Source organism: Papio anubis, chromosome 5, assembly GCF_008728515.1.
Source record: "Papio anubis isolate 15944 chromosome 5, Panubis1.0, whole genome shotgun sequence".
NCBI classification, from domain to species: domain Eukaryota; kingdom Metazoa; phylum Chordata; class Mammalia; order Primates; family Cercopithecidae; genus Papio; species Papio anubis.
The window spans coordinates 70,089,746-70,111,504 of NC_044980.1; the positions used below are offsets into that span (position 1 = coordinate 70,089,746).

At 39.4% G+C, this 21,759-nt stretch overlaps 1 protein-coding gene across 3 annotated transcripts in view; it reads left to right on the forward strand.

Annotated features, from left to right (window-relative positions):
- Positions 1–21,759, forward strand: part of PDE8B (phosphodiesterase 8B) — a 330,903-nt gene that overhangs the window by 37,675 nt on the left and 271,469 nt on the right. Inside the window, exon 2 of one of the 3 annotated variants that reach the window (XM_031666254.1) lies at positions 21,590–21,662. The exons of the other annotated variants lie outside the window; for them this stretch is intronic. Coding sequence (XP_031522114.1) covers positions 21,590–21,662 — 73 coding nt within the window. The remainder of the gene's footprint in view (positions 1–21,589; positions 21,663–21,759) is intronic. 3 annotated transcript variants of the gene reach the window in all.

Genomic DNA, 21,759 nt, shown 5'->3' on the forward strand with positions numbered 1-21,759 from the left:
TCCATGACCTTCACACTAGCTCTGTCATTACTGTCTGTAGTGTTTCGCAGTAAATGAATTGGTATAACGTCACCCACCCTACCTCTACACTGTTTGACTCTCACATTTCCATCAGTCTAGGCTGCTCACTGTTTTCCATCTCAGTTCTGGGAAACCAGAAAAAAATTGGTTTGAAATTGAATCTTTAAAGGATGTTTTTCTAATGAAACTCCTAGATGGCCTTGATTGCGTTTCCAGATCTCCTCTCATCTCGCTTCTGTTTTCACACAGAGATGCAGTTGTTTTTCATAGTCTGGAGCATAGAAAAAATGTGGACTGCACTCTATGCTGATCAGAACCTATATAGACCTCTGGGTTTTATTTTGGGCACTGCATTTGAAAGGATATAATGGCAAACTGGAGTGGGGCGGAGGTGAGGGAGGGGAACTAACAGATAGGTCTGAGCAATATGTGATGAACAATTAACCATGTAGAAAAGAAGACCCAGGGGAGGCAGAGTAGCTCCTGTAAAAGTTGTGTTGAAATATAGCTATGACCGGTGTGGGGAAGTTAGAGAAAGCAAATTTCAGCTTTTTATAAGGTTAGATCAGAAATATCCGATAGTTAAACTAGACTGACCCATAAAAAAGTGAGTTCTCCTTCCTAGGAGTCAGATAAATGCCAGGTAACATCTCTCAGGAATATACTTCGTGGGGGAAGCATTCTCCGTAATAGAAAACACGTCTAGAACACTTAGTTTCTTCCAAGTACTCTTCTAAGCACCTTTCCTTTATTATTTATTTAACCCTCGTGACAACCTTGTGAAATAGACACTTCAGATCCACAGCTTTTATCTGAAAACCTTAGGACCAAAATTCTTAATTTTCTGGATTTTAGAAAGGTATATGGCACATACACCTTATGATGGAAAACACCCCCATGGGACTGTTCTCCATAATCAAATACATTAATATTTATACAGTGACGCATGTGAATTTTTGCATTAAATGGAATACTTTTACATGAGTTGGGTTACATTTTGTTGCCAAATGAGTTCAAATCATCTCTTCCCACCAAAAAATTTTGAAATAATTTTAGATTTTTGCATTCTGAATTGTAGAAAAGAGATTATGGACGCATATTGCTATTCCCAGTTTACTCATGAAGAAACTGAGGCAGAGAGATTAAGTAGCTTGCTCGAAGTCATACGGCTTCCACCCAGGCAGGAACCGGGTTTGAGCCCTGCTCTTAAGCACTGTGTGGACTGCCTCTCCCTGCGCTCTGCCTCCTCTCTTTGAGGGGTTGGGCTTAGTTACCTGAAACGTCTCTAACCTTGAGCCTTCGATTCCCTGATCTCTGACTTCAGCCAGCCTCACACTGGTTCCAGAGCGATCCTCAGAGCTGTTCTCAGATACCAGACTGGAATAAATGAGAGACATCTGGAGAAAGGAGACCTGTTCCTATCCCAACAGGACTGTGTTTCACAGGAGGCATTTTAGTGTTGTTGTTCCCCAGTGGCTAGGCAAAGGCAGACAAAGAGAACATTGTGTATCATCATAATTTGTCTTCAATGACCTTTCTTTTTGTGTCATTCACCACCACCTGTTCCTCAAAACACCACCACGTGAACCCCAAGCCCAGTGGCTCAGGCTTGCCCTTCTTCTACCCACGTTCCAGGATGGATTTTTCCAGGAGCAGGACTAACGACTCTTAACTTTTCTTCTACCATCTAGAGATGGATTATAAGGCACCCAAGAAAATGGGTTTGGACATTCACATACTTGAGTTTAAGTCCAGATGTGCAAACTTGGGCAAAGCCATTTAACCTCATTCATCAACTTGTCAAATAGGACAGATAATACTTACCCGGGATGAATTCAAGTTTTGGTGAGCCTGACATTTTCACTATTTGGTGGAGCCTTCTTTAAGCAAAAGAATAAAAATTTTTGATATGAATTGGGTACAAAAGTGTATGTTTATTTAGAAAATGTTCACATAAGGAGAAAGATGATGCTTTAGGAGTTGAAGTGATCTTAACAAAAGGCTTTTTTTTGGGTATAATTTACGAAATTATATGACCATTTAAACATATTGATAGGGCCCCTTTCCAGAGTTAGAAAGGGGTCCATTCAGCAAACAGTACTGCAACTTAGAATTCATTAACAGCAAGGTAAATTTGCTTCTGTATCAAACTCACAGAGTTGTGAGAATTGAATCACAAGATTAAATATATGCAAATATGTTTTGTAATCATCAAACACTGTGCATAATTATTTTGATGCCTACAACTAAGCAAAAATATTTATACCTAGAACAACGCAAAAATATCTATTCAATAAATGATAAAATAGATGAAATTTGCTCTCACCAAAGCAGTATACAAGCTAATTGTATTACATTTCCCTAGGCCTGAAAAAATTTATCAGAGTAACATATGTACATATTTTTACACAACAGTCCAATATTGGTAAAAGATTTGCAACCAAATATAACAAACCCATGTCCCAACCCTCATATTTTCTAATTCTACTTTCCAGACTCAATACATTTCCTCCATATTGCTAACTATTATGTGCTATATTGTTTTTCCTGATTTATCAACCTTGAGTATTGTCTGGTGACTTTCTATTATGGTATTATTCACTTTCTTCTTCCCATTCTCTCAATATGGTTATAGGACAGTTCTTCTTACAATATGAAATATTGTTGTTTATGGCTGAACAAAATAGTGGACTATGATTTTACTTCCTTCCACATACTTCTAAATAATTGTGTTATTTTTCATTTGCTTAGTTTTCCATTGTACCTATACTTGGGTTTTTCCACTGTCTACAATAGCATTTTAGATATCTTTCTACCCAGTCAAATTCCCTACACTGCAGAGAGCCATGGAGCCCTCTATCCCTCTGCTCCAGACTAGTCTTGCTGTTTTCTGTGCAACAATATGGAACTTCATGTGCTATCATGCTGGAAATTTCCATCGTCTCTCTCCTAAATTGGACGTCCTATGTTTTCTATCTTCTCTGTTTTGGCTGCATCTTTTTGGTGGCTCTTATTCTCTAGTAGCTTCTAAGGAAAGGTCTATGGGAGGTACATTAACTGAGACTCTACACGTGCATGTCTCAAAATATCTTTATTTTAGCCTTATAATTGACTGATAGTTTAGACGGATATGGAATTCCAGGTTTAAAACAGTTTCACTCGAAATTTGGAAGGCATTTCATTGTCTTCTAGCTTCTGATATTGCTCTAGAGAGGTTCTGCCATTCTCATTCACAATCCTTTGTATCTGATGACTTTTCCTCTTCGGAGGTGACCTATGATTCCACAATAACATGTGGTAGGTTAGATTATTATTCAAAATACTCACTTTTCTCCCTCCCCCGACTTACTTTGGCTAGTGGGATATTAGCAAGTATGTTGCAAGCAGGGGCTTGAAAAACACTTGTGTGGTTGGGCTTGTTTTCTTAGGCTTATGCCATCAGAAGCACAGAACAGGCTGATGACTAGCCCACTGGTTCTAGGAGGAGGATGAGTAACACATGGAGCAAAGCCAAACTCTCCTAGCCAAGCTCAGCCTGAATCAGCAGAGCTGCACAGTGGAGCCCAGCTTGGATCTGCCAACACTCAGCTGATTCATAGATCAATGACAATAAACGACTGTTATTTTAAGCCACTGAATTTTTGGATGTTTGTCATATAACATTTTGTGGCAATAGCTTTTGGTATCAGAAATTAGTATCTAATTGGTATTAGAAATTGGTATTTGTAGTGGGGTATAGGCACCAGAACACAAAAAAATAAGTGGCATTGGTTTGGAGACTGAATGATGGGCACAAGAAAACAGTTATAGGAGGCTGGAAAGAAAATGTTAATCTGTGTTTTGCAGGGATGAGACATTTTCTAAAACTGTCACCTTTGGTAACTTGGAAGTTAGCATATGTACCTAAAAATATTTGGATTTGTGCTGAGAAGTCTTCAGGCACAATGATAAAAGTGTGAGCTAGTTGTATTTAGCTGCATATAATAGGTACTAGAGATGAGTTCAGAAAAGAACCAGCCAGGTTTCAAGGAACATGTAGGTGGAATACAGAGAGCCCAAGAATTCTGGGACTTGCTGAGTTGGAAAATAAACTTTTACATCTCCAATGTAGTTGGCAAGTCAGCTACATTGGGCCTTCTGTCCTGGAAGGTTCCACAGTTCATCCTCACAGGGTTAGATACCTCTCCTGGCTTTAGATTTGCCTTTCCTCGCCACAGAGCTTCAGCAAGCCCCACTATCTGGGGCTGATCTGTAGTCCTGGAAGCACACACAGCATAATATTGACCAGAGGATCACTTCATAGCAAAGGAGGCTTGGGAATAGGACAATAACCATGGGATCCACTGGTCATATCAGATACTACATCATCTAGATGGAGCCAGCCTCATAAAGCATTGGAATGGTTACTAAAAGCATAGCTGAAGCTCCAGCTGGAGGCAATGCTCTGAAAGGACAGGGTACCGGATGCACTGTATATACTAAACTGGGGTTCTCCATATGGTGCTGTGTCCTCAACAGGAAGAATACATAGGTCTGAGAACCAAGGAGTGGAAGCAGGAGTGGACCCACTTATCATTTCCAAAGACATCCTGGGGAACTTTGTGCTTCTTGTCTCTACAACTCTGGGCTCTATGAGATTAGAGGTCTTGGTTCTCAAATGTAGTGTAGCTTGGCGGGAGACACAGCAAGTGTCCCATTGAATTATATACTATGGCTTCCACCAGGGCATTTTGGACTCTTTCTATGAAGAGACCAGCAGGTGAAAAGAAGAGATCATTGACTTTCACCGGCAGGAAGAGATGAGGCTGCCTGTATACAATGGGAGAGGGAGGAAGGAATGTGTATGGATCCCAGGTGATGCCTGTGGTCAAGTTTTTCTGTTGTCTTGCCCAATCTTGACTAGCCGTGGGCAACAAATTCCTCCTGACAAGAGTGTGTTTGCCAACAGCTAAGACCTTCTGGAATAAAGATAATAAAGATAATAAAGAGGGGGAATTTAGATTGGATAGTGCAGGTAGGAGAAGATGACTATGGGTTGCCATCTCAAGACAAATGGCGGCACTAGGGACTATATTCCTCCCATTAACTTCTCTCTTCTAAGTATTTCCTCAAGAAGAGGGCCCACAGGAGCCATGGGAAACTGGATCTGTGGAGGACAAGAAATGGACTGTGGCAGTAGCTGAAGGTACACTGCTTAGATGTCCCTTTAAGATAGTCGGCCATGGAAAGCATAGCTGAGTGACAGCTACATAGAGGCCATACTTCCCTTTGACTGCTCCCAGCTGACCACCGAATAAGATGAGGATAGTAGAGCCACTTGTGCCTACCTGATGTGAGGCTACTCTAATGAACAGACCTTGTCTCAGACACTAACTCTCCTTTGTTCTGGCTGGACACAGTATCACAGTTTCTCAGAACTGTGCTGTGGCCTGAAGCTTTTCCTAGGCAGGACTTTCTTTCCTCTCTTCTTTCCCAGGAAGCAGACCTGCATTATATTCTTCTGCTCTCCATTCCTTTACCTTCACAGGCGTTTCTCCCAATAAATCTCTTGACTACCTAATCTCATCTTGACATCTCAGAGGATCCAACGTGACGTAAATGCCACAGCATTTCTATTGGAAATAATAGTATGACTTAGCATGGTTTGAATTCATTGTGCTGGACACTTGGGAGACCCTTTTAGATGAGGGACTGAAGACTTTCAGCCAGAGGAATTTTTTTTTTTTTTTTGAAACTGAGTCTCGCTGTCACCCAGGCTGGAGTGCAGTGGTGTGATCTCGGCTCATTGCAACCTCTGCCTCCTGAGTTCAAGCAATTCTCCAGGCTCAGTGTCCTGAGTAGCTGGGATTACAGGCATGCGCCACCATGCCCAGCTAATTTTTGTATTTTTAGTAGAGATGGGGTTTCACGATGTTGGTCAGGCTGGTCTCAAGCTCCTGACCTCATGATCCACCCGCCTTGGCCTCCCAAAGTGTTGGGATTACAGGCATGAGCCACCGCGCCTGGCTGGAATTTTTTTTTTTTTTTTTAATAGAGACAGGATCTTGCTATGTTGAACAGGCTGGTCTTGAACTTCTGGCCTGCAGCGATCCCTCACCCACACCTCAGCCTCTCAAAGTGCTAGGATAACAGGCATGAGCATTGGCAAATCTGAGGTGCCTGGCCTCAAATTTCTCTCTCTGGAACTCCTATTTTGAATGTTGATCCCCAGGATCAAGCTTCTAATTTTCTTATTTTTTCTCCTCTATTGCCCATATCTTTGTCTTTTAGTTCTGTTTTCTAAAAGAGTTCCTCAACTTTATCATTCAACTTTTAAAACTTAGCTTTCTTACTCGTAATTTCCAAGGGCTCTTTCTTATTTTACAGTTACTTGTTTTCTGTATTATTCTGTTTTCCTTTCATGAGTGCACTTTCTGTTCTTATCTAAGGATGTTATTTCTAGTTTTGTCTTTGAAGTGTTTATTTATTCCCTACCTTGTCTCTACTGCCTCTAAGTAGCCTTTTCTGTTTTGTTTTTGTTTTTTTTGGTTTGACTTTTGTGTCTGTCTTTCATGCAAGGAAACTTTTAAAAATGTCTACTGATTCTTGACTATCTGTTCTTATTTAAGAGTGAAGCACTAGCCAGCTAAGTGACAAATCTGTGGGCTTGGGAGGGTTTTAAAAGCACTTATCTAAACATCTAGTAATACAGGTCCCAGGACATTTATGAAGAAAAGGAGACTGAATATTTAAAATAGGTACCATCCTTGGAAATTTTGAGTCTGGGGGTGACCTCTCCTCAGTCTCCTCTTGTCCTGAAATCTGTCACCCTCCTTGGTTCCACGGCAGTGTGTATGGCAGTAAGCTGGCTTTGTCAATGGGAGAAAATCAGATGTCAATATCTGTTAGAATTCTCTCTGGAGACTTGATGTCTGGAGAGAAGAATCTTACAATCTCCCTCCTGAAGGGTATAAGCCTGGCTGCTGGCTTTTTTGCAGCTGAGATGAGGAGAACATTTGCATCATTCAATATTTTTACTCTGGATTCTAACCCCCATCATATATTAGAAACCTTCTGGTTCAGTTTTTCCTCCAAAATATTTGTAAAGAAGGGTTTTTGTCATTTTTTTTGGCTATGGGTGAGGACTAAATGCTTATTAAATATATTTTAAACAAATCTCTCTATTTTTATCAGTTGCCTCACCCCAACTAGTGCTCAAAGCCTGGGCACTAGTTTGAGAGTTCATACAGGGCAAAATCAGTTTGCTTCTTGGTGATTTCATTCTCTGCAGGTTCTTACATTTCACATTCTCTGCAGGTTTTTACATTTCACCTTTCTCTATTCTGCTAAGGCCAGAGTCCTCTAGCTGCTTTCTGTCATCATGTATTGTGATGTGCGCTTCTATTTCTCATCTCTTTCCTGACAGGGGAAAGGAGAGATAAGGTCTTTTCTCCATCACCTTAAGCTGAGAGTCTTCCAGGTTATTTTCATGTTTAAAGAGTGCATGCTAATTCATAGCTATCTTGTGCAGAACACGCCAGGAGAGCCTGGCCTAGCAGGGCTGGGAGAACCCATAGGGGTGAACAAATGCAGCTGGATTGAAAGACAAGAGCACAAAGCATGATTGAGCTGGGAAAGAGCTCTTTTCCAAACGGCCTATTCAAAAATGGGATGGGAACTGCAATTGGGTTGAGGTGCACTCAGTCAGTCATAGAGGAAGAAACAGATGTGAGATGCTCTGGCTGAGGCCGAGTCAAGGTGGAAGCAGCTTATTTGAACTCCTGTCCAAGCTATTCTAGTGGCCATGTCAGATCTGCCTTGATGCCACCTGTTCTCAGTATCTTCACGCAAAGTAAGAAGCACAAGCAGTCGAATTCCAGTGTCAGCAAGTGGCCCTCTGTGTACCCTGCAGAAAAAGGCTCCCTACGGAAACGTTAAAGTCACACCTTTGCTCTAGCTCTACTTTGCCCTCATATTTTGTGGATCTTGTCCAACTTGAGCATTTTTCACCTGAAGGATTAAAATAGGGTGTGGTTTATGTGGGGGTAAAATGGCTACAGATTGATCATCATTAAAGCCAAGGAGAGACTTTTTTCATTCAAGCAAAGGGGAGACTTCAAAGTCTGAGAAAGCCAAGGAGGACACCAAATCTACAGACTAACCATAGCAAAAGCACAGGCATGCCGCCCACACAGAAGCATTGGAAATGAGCGTGTTGCCAAGGTAGCTGGAAAGACCCCTTCTATTAGGTTGGCGCAAAAGTAATTGCTGTTTTTGCTATTAAAAGTAATACTTAAAAAAAGTAATACTTCCCTACTCCCCTTGGACTTCCCATGGTAATAGTGACACAATTTTTAAAACGATTTATCTGAACATCTAGTAATACAAGTCCGAGGGCATTTTTGAGGACAAGGAGACGACTGAATATTTGAAATAGGTATCGTCCTTGGAAATCTGGAGCCTGGGGGTGGCCTCTCTTCAACCCCCTCTCATCCTGAAGCCACATGGATGGTTTCTTGTCCCCACCCTTCCCTACACCTTCCCTCTGGCCCTGCTTTTAGGTCTTAAATGGATGAAATTTTCAGCACAGGTGACGCTTTTCCCTCTTGTCCCTCAGGGTGGTTTTTCTGTTGTCTTCGTTTGTTTTCCCCCATGGCTTGTATATTTCAAATAGAACAATTACGTGAGGATGATCAGCCTGGAAGCGCTTTCCAGAGCTGAGTATTTCCAGAACAGAAGTAAGCAGGCTTCTTTCATTCTAAAGTCTACTGTGATTTTTAACAGGATTTCCTTATTTCCTATCAGTTTGTTTATCAAAGACTCTAGCATGGAGTTTATTTAGGAAAAACAAATGACTTTCTAGGTTCCACTACTTGGCTGAGAGGAATTCATGTTTTAGGAAGCCCCAGATGGGAAAACCTTGTTGTTTTCTTCTCTTAAATGATCTGTATTTTCCATTTTTTCTACTTGCTTTTATTTCCCACAATCCAGACTCGCCTTTTCTACTTTGCCTATCCAACGATCTAAAACACTATGTAAAGATTGTGTCTTTACATAAGTCTTGTTGCTTCTTTTAAACATTAGCCATAATCCAAAAAAGAAAAAAGTCTTAGGACTATAGTCCTAACAACACAAATTTTAACCCTGACCAAAGCAATTTCTATTTTAATTTAGATTATTTGAGCTGAATTTGCAGGGCGAAGTGGTCATGGGTAAAACTAACCATTAGTTACCTCAAGCTTGCAACAATGGCAAAGAAATGTCAAGCCATTAATTAAAATGACTCCCACTGCCCCTCCTGGAATCAAGTCATTCCCAGTTAGTCAACATCTGTCACAATCTGTGTAAAAGGGCAGAACACACTGCACCCCAGCACATTAAGTTAGAACACAGAGGTCTTCGGTCACTGCCAGGGTAACTTGTCTGTGGCATGATAGTTGCCAAGTGAAACAGAGCCTTCTCTGTAGGGAGCCCTCCTGGGCTGAGGCTCCTTTTCTTCCCCTTTATTTCTTGCTAGGCTGGCAGGAGCCAGGCTGTGGCCTGCTGACTGCACCTGCCAGATGACTACAAATGTGTGAGTAAACCCATTCTCAAGACCAAGAGAACCTCTCAGCTGAACCAGGCCCAAGTTGCTCACCCGCTGAACTGCCAGTTAAATAAATGGTGGTTGTTTTAATTCACTAAATGCTGGGATGGTTTGTTACACACCAGTAGGAATCAATACAGTATACTTGTCGATCTAGGAATTCCTGTCTTGTCAAATCTGAGAAAATTCTCAGTCATTATCACTTCAAATATTACTTTTTTCCCATTTTCTAGTCACTCATTCCAAAACTCCTAGTGGATGTCTTTTCTGTCATTTCTGGTTCTGTCTTTTGTGATCTTAAACTTTCTTTCATTTTTTTTTTCCATTTTTACTTCTGTGTTACATTTTGAGTCATTTCCTTAGTTCCAGTTTGCTTATTTTCTATTCAACCATTAAATATTTCTATTTAGTTTTGAGTTTCAGTGACTGTAAGTTTCATTTATAAAAGAACTATTTGGTTATTTTCTAAATCTGCATTTTGATTTTACATGTTTTTCTGTTTTTTTAATTTGTGTTTTCCTTTGCCCTTGTAAATCATTTAAAATGTACTTATTTTATAATCATCTATGGCTTGATCTATACTTCTTGGGCATTACTTTTTCTGTTAATTTCATGATCTGACCTTCAAGGTGGGTTCCTCCTGTGGTTTGTCATTTTTGGTATGAGCTTATTTTCAGCAGAGATTTCTCCCCTCTGGTGAAGATCTGTATGCCTTGGGTTATGTGATTGTCACTTCACTGTGCCCGCCAGTTTGCTTCTGATGGAGTCCTACAGATATCACCAACTCTCAACCAGCTCTGATGTTTCTTGGTATTTCTGCCCACAGTGAAAATTCAGAGCTTATTTCAATGTAGGGCATGGGCTTGGCATGGGCTTTTTCTACATGACTTTTATTATTATTATTATTATTTTACACCTATAGCCTGAGGACACGGGAGCTTTTTTTCCTGATTTGTTTTTGCCAACACTGCAGCCCTCAGGAACTCAGATTTTGCAGAGTGCTCAATTCCAGTTGCCTTCCTTACTCACACCAGAGATGACATTTTATTGGCCTGCAAGGGTGTTAAACTCCCAAGGGTGTTAAAATCCCTGGATCTCCAGGGCCTATCATTGGTCCAAACCCTGCAGAGGCTGCAGTGACATTAGCCCCTACTTACTGCCCAGCCTCTGAGCTCCCTCTTTGTTTCTGGAATCTGGGGATTTCCCTTTCGCTCTGTCTATAGATGATCGTGCTGGACCCCTATTGACTCCAATAGGAATGGCACCAGGTTCAAGAGGCCAAAGAAAAGACCTGGAGCCAGAAAATGAGACATACGATTTGATTTGGGGGAACTTACGTACAGGGATGGACTGGTGGCAGTGGGCTGGATAGGAGAACCACAACTGCTTTCCAACAGGCTGTAGTTCATACAGCACCTTCACTTAGCACCCTCTCTCCAGCAACATCCACGTGGCAACCCCCATTTCCTAGGCTGAGTTATTGCTGTCAGATGTGTTTGCCATTCAGGCTGCTGTATAGAGTATGCTTAAGTTATTGCTGTCAGGTACATCCACCATATATATACATATACATGTACGTATATATGCACATACATGTATGTATGTGTGTACATATTTGTACTTATATACGTGTGTGTGTGTGTGTTTGTATATATATATATATATATAAAAAACCTTTTCTCTGTGTTTCTCTGTAATAGTAACTGAAGAGGGAATTCTTCTATATAATCTTAGTCCACTATATTGCTGGAAGTTCTCTTCTCCATACTTTTGAGATACGAATTTTACCTTTCAATATTATAAAACTATAACAAAGCTGTAAATTTTGGGAATTGGTATATGTTTGTTTTTAGAAAAATTGTTAGAAGCATCCCAATAGCAATAGGAGGCTTTAACATACTACCTTGAATCTGTACCAAATAAAGAAAGTAAAAATTAAGCACAAAAGAGGGATCTAATACTATAAACAAGGTAGATTTAATACATATGTATCAAACATAGTAACCTAGAAGCAATGAATATACATTTTCTGATGCTCACGTAACATTAACGACTTTTAAGAAAGCTTTAAATAGCAACAGATAGAGTTGAGTTGCTTTGGCGTATTGCTAAAGGCATCTAACCCACCTGCTTTGTGGGAGGTCATCTGCTTTGAACCTCAACTGTATCCAAGTCAGATTTAAACTCTGTGGGCCATTGGAATTGTCCTCTGAATCATCTCCAACTCTGCAGGATACATAATAGAGCCACTTTGTTGTTCTGGAATTTAAAGACAGGGTCTTATTCAATTTTGGCTATTTTTGTGCAGTCCATGGATCCTTGAAACAGGACATTCTACTTTATCAATATCTGACTCATAGAAGACCTATATATATACCTACCAGGTGGCTACTACCCAGTAACTCCTACCAATACCATGACATTTGTTTTGAAAACCTTAGCTTATTGCAATATTGCTTATAATTATGAAACATTAGAAACAACCGAAATGCCTATCAAAGAGAGAATTTATAAATAAAATGTAACATATTCACATTCTATTTTGACATGAATTACCGTAATATTCTATTAGGATATGAATTGTTATAATGGCCATTAGAAGGAATGGATTGTTCCCATATATAACATAATATATCTATGCATAAAGTATCTATACAATACCAACACATAACATCATGTAAAGAAAAGAGATTCATGGAATAAAATATACATGACATTTATATAAATTTTAAAAACACAGAAATAATACACTATATTGTTTAAGACCATATATGTATGTAAAATTAATACCAGTAGACTGATTTGGATATACACTAAATTCATGCTACTTGCTTCTGGAGGTTGCAGTAAAGAACTGGAACTGTGGCTGGGGACATCACTTTTATCTGTTTTATTTAGTTCATTTTTTATAAACAATCCTTGAGGCAAATAATGAGAAGCTGTTAATAAATGTCTATTAGTCTTTTTGCATATTGGTTGCATTTCTCTTTTTGATGACTTTATTGAGTATAATTGATGTACAGTAAACTGCACATATTTAAAGCGCACATGGGATAAGTTTTGACAAGTGTATATACCCATGGAACCTTTACCACAGTCAAGACAATGAACATTTGTTACCTCCAACAGTTTTCTCAGGCCCTTTTGTAATCCATCTTTTCCTTGGACAACCACTGATTTGTTTTCTATCACTATAGATTAGTTTTATATAAACTCATCTATTTATATAAATCCCATTTATATAAATGGCATCCCATAGTAGGTACTCTTCTGGTTGTGGGGAGATGTCTATCTGCCTTAATTCAGTAATTTCTCGAGATAAAAACAATTTTAAAAATCTCAGAACTGCTGAAAACAATCTGGGGCATATAATCTGTGATTATATTCCCCCCTTTCAGAAAGGGGGAAAGGAGGGAATCTGTGGAAAGCAGGTACCATTTGGGATAGATTGCCAAGCAGGAAGAATAAGCACACTTATTATAATGGCTTCCACATTCCCCAAATTATTTCCTTCATGTAATCTTTTTTTTTTTTCATTTTGTGACAGTGTCTGAAACTGCACAGATGAGAGTCTTTTGGATAAGTAAGCTACCCATTTAAAAACAGACGCTTTGCTCAGAATTTACTCATGGCAGCTGGTTCAAGTAGAAGCTTGTCATCCTAACCCTCACCCAAACTTAGCTTCATTAAGGAAATGCGTGTTTGGATCATAAGCGAGAGGAGCTAAGATGTATTGAGGCATGGAGAATTGGGGACTGTAGGAAGATCTGAGAAGGCAGCACCCTAGGAGACTTCGGGGGACAATAGGATATCGGGAAGCAGGACCCAAGGAGGTAGGGAGGGCCAGAAAAGAATGTGAGAAGACACCCAGAGTTAATAGCCATCCCTTTCCTAATATTCCCTATGGGCGGCTCCCTGATGAGAAACTGGAGGAAGAAATTCCCATCTTCTTGCATCTTCTATTCTCAACATCAGAAAACGCCTATTCTTGAAATTCCACCTCATATCATTATTGCTCTGTGGATTAAACTGGCTCTTGTTTGCTAGGCTTAGAGTCCAAATACAAGATATAACATTGATTCTGTGGAGAAACGTGCCCAAATACCAAATAATTGATCTACAAAGAAATTCTGAAACATAACCTGTTATACGCCAGGGATTTCTTACATGTGTAAATCTTTGTAACAATGAACTATGTTCTAATGGAAATATTTTCACAGATATAATTCTTAATCTATAGCCAATATCAGTCATTAAAACATACTGCTCAGTCTTGGGGCCCATAGGTGAAAGATGTTGTGAAGACATTGGAAAGGAGCCAGGGGAGACAAAGTAACTCATGAAAGGTTTTGAAAAATAGCCCTTCAGGGAAATGTCTACATTCATTCTGAGGAGAGAGGTGTGAGTATCAGTCTTCAAACTGTAAAAGGATGTTACATTATTGACATCAAGTCTTTTTTTCTTCTTGTCCACAGAGGGCAATATGAGAGGAAATGAGTTTAAACTGCAGCAGAGGGGATTTAGGCTAGTCAGGTGTCCCCAGCTTGAAGATGAGAGGTGCATTCTCAAGCTCCCAAGCCTCAATCTCATAAGGGAGTAGGTCTTTCTTGAGGAATTTTTTTTTTTTTTTTTTCACTCTGATCAGTGGCAGGCCAAGTTCACACAGCCCTGGTCTGCTTGAAGTTGTTTGCATACATTAGTGTTTGCGAAACTAAGTTCTGTCCAAGAACAGAAAATGTTTCATGGCTACATGGAGGGTAAAGAAAACGTGAAGTTGCCTCATACGAGAAGAATCCAGGCATGAGAAATCTCAGCCTTTGGTCCATCATTTTGTCAATCTGCTCAAAAGAGCATGGATTCACAGGAGAAGTGTCCAGGAGGAGGGTGGTGCCAGCCCCACTGCTCCGAGGGCAGTTGGATCACATCTCAGGCACTGGGTCGAGGTCTTGGCAGTCAGGATGTCTCCAGGGGCTGTTGAGAAATTGGAGTGCCTCCAGAGGGGAGCAACGGGGACAGAGGAATCTGGAAACTGGGTCAAAGAAGGAGCAGTTGAAGGAACCACATGTGTTGGCCTGAGGAAGATAAGTTGCAGTGGGGACGAGAAGCTGTTTTCAAATATTTGAAGTGCTGTCAGGTGAAAGAGCAGTGAAAATTGTGTGGCTCCAAACGGTAAACCCAGGACCCATGAGTATGGGTCACAGGGACGGTGTCCGCTGAAAAGAAGGAAGCATTTTATAATCATTAAAGATGTTCAAAGTAGATGGTGGTACTTCGTGATATAGAAAATGTTGGTATGAAGACTAGATATATATAAAAATGTTGGAGGAAGAATTTTTGAGCTTTTTTTTTTTATCTCACCAAGCAAACGAAACTTTTTGGAGAGAGATGACCTAGCAAAAGATTTTTTCTCTTGGTGATCGGGAAAGGCAGTCTTTGCAGACCGAACCACTAGAGGGAGTCAGGGCAGCAGCGTTGCAAGGCCGCCGTCCATTCTCTTCACCGAAGCAGCAACTGATACCCAGGCCTGGCTCTCCGGTTCTAAGTTCCCCTGATTTCAATATCACCCCCATGAATCTTTCTGAAATGTTTACATCTGATTAAATTCTTTAATGTCTGAGAGACCTCTGTGTGTAGAGAGGCACAATCACTGCTATTTGTTGTCTGTTTACATCTTTATTTATTAATTATATAATAAACAGTATTCTCCTTAAAATTCAAATACTCCTTAAATGACTAAAAATGAAAACTTATGCATTTAACAAATGTGACATTTTCCAAATGTTTAAATATTAGTTTATAAACTAAATGAATTATCCTAAATATATGTAATATATAGTATATAATATATACTTCTAAAATCACAAATATCCTATATCTAAGTCTTTTAAATGCTACAAATGCCTTAAAAGCAGAAACACACAAATGAATAATCACTATGATACATATACAAAGTGATACATACACAAAGTGATGAAATATAGCTAAAAAGATTTCCAAGCAAAGTGTTGAAGGTACCACCTGGTTTCTTCTTGGTGCTTATAGTAAAATGCAAGAGGAGAGTGATAAATTGAGGGAAGAACTGTTAAACAAAAAGGAATCAGGACTTGATGATTCTGAAAATTCTCAGTCTCTCCAGATGGCAAAAGATGTTAAAATTAAGAAATTACTTTTGAACGTGTGGCATAGAGATAAGTCCTGGCCTAGAGAAAAAGCTAAGTAGTGATTGTACAAGCTTTTGTTAAAATCTCAGGAAGATTAAGGGATCAGAGTAGCATGCAGTCATACAAAGGGCCCTCTCCAGAGATTAATTGTGTATCTCACGGAACCTCTTAAATAACAGGGCCTTTTGGAAGCTTAATTGAGTTATCTTTCAACCTTCTCAGCAGGAACTCAAGGAAGAGGAGGGCCTAAGTCCAAAAGAACCTTGGATGTGGCCTTTGTGTAAAGGGAAATTTACTGGAGACCCACAAAGTATTTAAGAAAAGTATTTCAGCAAAAACACTGCCAACTTAAACTGAAAGGGACAGAAAGAGTACAAAATGAAAGGAGGCTGTTAGATCTCCAAAATTCTACTGGCAGGAAGCAAAATGATAAAACTACTCAGCTGCAAACATGTGCTACTTTTCATGAAAAAAGGAAAGATGACTCAGAGGGTGGAACTAAGAGCTATGGTGAATTATTCCCAACCCTTGAAATCTAATCAAAGAATTCTGACTGAAGTTTGCTAGGTTGGATTTTAAAACTACTTTGGACTGTAACTCCTTTTTATCTTCCATTGCCCACCTCTCCTTCTCTTTTTAACTAGAAATGTCAATAACTATTTTACTATATTCATTCCTTCGTTGTGGGAGCAAGATGATTTGTCTTTAGTTTTATAGATTGAGAGGAACTGTGCTCAAGGAGCCTCATGCATACCTGGACCTGATTTAAATGATGAGATGCTGGACTTCAAGCAGATGCTGTCATGATATGAGGTTCTCAGGGACCTTGGGAAATAGTAAATGTATTTTGCATGTGAGAGGGACACAAATCATTGGAGGCCAAAGGGGTGAACCGAGGACAGATGCTAGGGTAGCTCCCACAATCCCCACCTCCTGGTTTCACCCTTGTGGGATCTCTCCATGAGTGTGGATGGAACCTGTGATTTGCTTCTAACTAGTAGAATTTGGCAAAAATGATGAGATATATGTGATTATGTTTACATGATTATATTATATAAGATTCTGAGTACATTGAGCTGCATAGAGAGAGCACAGGGGCAAGTGAGAGCCAGGTGGGCACTGGACAACCCTCTGCCTCACTGAGGAAAAATAACTAAACAAGGGCAAAAGAGATCCATGGAACCTGAGAGGCAAAGTGTTATTATATGCATTATTTGGCAAACTTGTCAGGAGGCGCATAAGAAGAAGCACCCAGATGGTTCAGTCAACTTCTCAGTTTTCTGGGAAGTGCTCAGAGAGGTGCAAGACCATGTCTGCTAAAGAGAAAGGGAAATTTGAAGACATGGCAAAGGCGAACAAGGCTCGTTATGAAAGACAAACGAAAACCTATATCCCTCCTAAAGATCCCCTTTAGGACAAAAAAGTAGTTCAAGGATCCCAACGCACCCAGGAGGCATTCTTTGGCCGTTTTCTTGTTCTGTTCTGAGTATTGCCCAAAAATCAAAGGAGAACATCCTGGCCTATCCATTGGTGAGTTGTAAAGAAATTGGGAGAGATGTGGAAGGGCACTGCCGCAGATAATAAGCAGCCTTATGAAAAGAAGGCTGCGAAGCTGAAGGAAAAATATGAAAAGGATATTGCTGCATACTGAGCTAAAGGAAAGCCTGATGCAGCAAAAAAGGGAGTTGTCAAGGCTGAAAAAAAGCAAGAAAAGGAAGAAGAGGAAGATGAAGGTGATGATGATGATGATGATAATGAGTAAGTTGGTTCTAGCACAGTTTTTTTTTTTCTTGTCTAGAAAACATTTAAACCCCTGTTAACAACTCCTTTTAAAGAGAGACATTGAGATGTAAGGCTGTGTAACATTTGTTTTTAAACTGTGCAGTGTCTTTTTTGTATAGTTAACACACTACTGAATGTGGCTTTAGATAGCACTGTCCTGGTGTATTTTCAATAGGCACTAACCTTGCCTGATACAGTATGGGGATTGTAAACTGGCAAGGAAATTTAAAGCAGGTTCTTCTTGGTGCACAGCACAAATTAGTATACATGAGGATGGTAGATTTTTTTATTTTCACTTGTCTCTGATGCAGCTTATATGAAATAATTGTTTTTTTTTTTTAAGTGAATACCACTCTGTAATTGCCAAAAAAAAAAAAAATTGCAGCTGTTTTGTTGACATTCTGAATTCTGAATGCTTCTAAATAAATACAATTTTTTTATTAGTAAACAAAAATGTTCTAATCCATCTTTCCAGAAGATTCTGTCTCGCTTGCTGACTTTGAAAAAGCAAGTGGCCATGTGAAGAGGGCCATATAGCATAGGAGCTGAAGGCAGCCTCCAACTGACAGCAAGAAAATGAGGTCCTCAATCTGACAACCTGCAAGAAAAGTGAATGCTGTAAAAGCCACATGAGCTTGGGAGCAGATCTGACCCTAGCCAAATCTCTGAAGTCCACAGGCAGGAAATGAAGACCAGAAAAAGGCTATTGTCTCATGAATATGAGCCAGACTCCACAGAAGCTAGAGTCCTTCATTATGGAGCTAAACACACACACCTGGCTTAGGAGTCAGAAAAACTCAAGGAGAATTCAGGGAAGTAGAGAAATTGCAAGCTCAGATGCTGCTTCATACCAAAGAAGCAAGTCAGCAGATCAGCAACAATGTGTATCAGCTCCAAAATAACTTACACAGGTACCAAGACAAGACATTATATACACTTATATAGTCAAATACTTTAAAACTGTTAACAAACTTGCTACAATTGTCTCATTTGTCTTTTAACCTTAATATCACAGGTCAAGTTTGTAATCTCAAAAGTTCACCCTGGCTGCTGTATGGAGTATTCTCTTATCTGCTCATGTTACATTGTGCTTATTCATTCATCAGTTAATGGAAATTTGGGTTGTTTCCTGATTTTGACTGTAATGAATAATGTTGCTGTAAACATTTGTGTACAGTTTTGTGTGGACATGCTTTTCTTTCTCTTGGGTAGGTTCCTATGAATGGAATCACTAGATTGTATGGTAAATGTATGTTTAACTTTTAAAGAAACTGTCAAACCGTTTTCTAACATGAACGGGCCATTTTACATTCTTATCAACAGTATATGAGGGTTTCCATTTTTCCACATCCTCACCAACATTTGGTGTTGTCTCTCTTTTACATCATAATTATTTTAGTGGGGATGTAGTGATATCTTATTGTGGATTTAATTTGTGTCTCCCTAATGACTAATGATATTGTGCATCTTTCCATATGCTTGTTAGCCATTTATGTACCTTCTATAGTGAAATGGCTATTCAAATCTTTTGCCCATTTAAAAATCGACTTGTTTTTCTTATTAGTCAGTTGTAAGAGTTTTTTCTTTATTCTGTACAAAAGTTCTTTATCAAGTCTATGATTTTTAAATATTTTCTCGGCCTAGAGCTTGTCTTTAAACATTTTTTTCTTAATGATCTTTTGAAGTGCAAAAGTTTCATTTTGATGAAGTCTAATGTATTATTTCTTCCTTTAACTGTCATGATTTTTGTGTCATATCTAAGAACTCTTTACCCAACTCAAAGTTACCAAGGTATTTTCTTCCAGAAGTTTTGTAGTTTTAACTCATATGTAGGCCTGTGATTCATTTTTAATTCATTTTTGCCTATGATGTGAGAGAAGGGCCTAAGTTCATATTCGTACATGTGGATGTACAATAGTCCCAGGATCACTTGCTGAGAAAAGACTATCCTTTCCCCATTGATTTTCTTTTTGGCACCTTTGTCAAAAATCAATTGACCATCAATGCAAGGGTTTATATCTGAACTCTCAGTTCTTCTCTATTCATCTCTAAGGATATGTCTATGCTTACATCAGTATCACAGTGTATTGATTCATGGGGCTTTGTAGTAAATTTTGAAACTGGATGATAGAAGTCTTTCAATTTTGTTCTTATTTTTCAAAATAGTTTTGGCTATACTTTGCATTTTGATATAAATTTTAGGATCTGTGTGTGAAGTTTTACAAAAATGCTTGCTAGGATTTTGATAGGAATTATGTTGGATCTATAGATCTATTTGAGGGGGGAATTGCCATCTTGACAAGCTTGAGTCTTCCACTCCATGGATAGGGAATGTCTCCATTTATTTGAATCTTCATTACTTTTTCTTAGTAATGTTTCACAATTTTTAGTGTACAAGTCTTAAACTTTTATTACATTTATTCCTGTTTATTCTTTTTGATGCTTTGTGAATGGAATTTTTTTTTAATTTTATTTTTTGGGTTTGCCATTGCTAATATATAGAGATACAATAGATTTTTAAAATACTGATCTTAGATCCTGCAGCTTTGCTAAACTGTTCGATGAGTTCTAGATATTTTGTGTATAGATTCCTTGGTGTTTTCTATACACAGGATTATGCCATCTGCAAATAGAAGCAGTTTTAATTCTTCCTTTACTCTCAGTCTGCTTTTAATGAGCTATTATGTCTTCTGTTCTGCATTGGTCAAACCCTCACCTGGATCACAGTATTTATTACCGACCATCACAGTTTCCTTGAGGAAATGAAAAAAAGTAAAAAGATAAAGTAACTATTCCCATAATCCCTATATTCAGACACAATATTTATGAGCATGTGGGGTAAATTCTTCCAGACACTCTTGCTAGAGGCCGTGTAGCAGAGCTTATGATGCACTGAGCCACATCCTTCAGCCACCAGATTCCAGGGTAGCTGTGGTGAACCTTGCCTTGCACTTTGCCAGTGTCCATATAAGCTCACATTACAGTGTCTTTCTGTTTTACTTTCTGGAGGTCAGGAAAGCCTGCTGAGCTATATGTAGACCCAACCCATATTCTCAAGGCAGTTAATACTCCTTAGTTGATAGAAGCCCTCAGTTGATGGGAACAGGATTTCGTGGATTAATGCCCCAGTTCCCCCATCCTGCAGGACATAGCATATGTGACAATCTAAGATGCTTGCAACATGGTTTCTCAGAGTTCCCAATGGGAATGAATCCTAGCTGCATACAATTGTAACCCACTCATTTATTAACTTTTCTCCCTTCCTCTTTTCCTTCACTTCTGTTTCCTAAGACTACTTCCCTCTAAATGATCTGTACCCAAGTCATTGTCTCAAGGTCTTATAGAGAAACCCAAACTAAGGCAGTTTGTGAAGGGACAAACTGGGGTACATCCCCGAAACAGCCATTAGGAGAGTGAGAGGACCTGCAATGATGTAATACAAAAACAGTGAAAATAGCTGAGAAAACTAGAAACAGAGAAAACTTATGGAAATAATAATAGTCATCTTTAAATACCTGCAAAACAATCAGGTATAAGAGGTCCAGAGGAGACACTGGTATTAACTGAGCACCTTCCAGTTTATATACTCGCTACTATGCAGTGTGTTTATTCCATCCTTACAACAACCCAGGGAGGCAATTAGAACTACCGTTATTTTTCAAATGAGAAAACTGAGGCACAGATGATTAAGGAATTTGCCAAGGTCTGAAGCTAGCAAGTATTGGAGCTAGGATTCAAATCCAAGCCTGTCTGCCCCCTAACGTGTGTCTTGCTGCTGTGTGTGTTGCTTTGAAGGGCAAAACAGAGACCAGCAGGCAGACATTCTAAATCCATAGAATTGTGTTTATATGCATGCAGTGTGTGGCAGAGATTGTCTAGATGTTCATCAATGCTGTTTTCTCTGTTCTGTTTCTGGACACATAGGAACACTTCATGTCCTAGCCTCCTTTATAAGTAGATTGGGGTCATGTAACAGGGTTCTGGCAAATGGGAATGTGCAGATGTGATATGTGATGCTCCTGATTCATTCATTCTGTCTCTTTCTCTCTCCCCCTCTCAGCTAGCTGAAAGCAGAGAACCCAGCAGAGGATTCTGGGAAGGTCCTGGGGGATGGCAGAGCCAGCAGAGCGAGGGTATGAATCCACCAGGCATGGGGTGGAACGGAGCACTACTGACCACAGCGAACTGGGGCATGGGCAATCAATAAATGTATTTTAGATTAAGCTATTG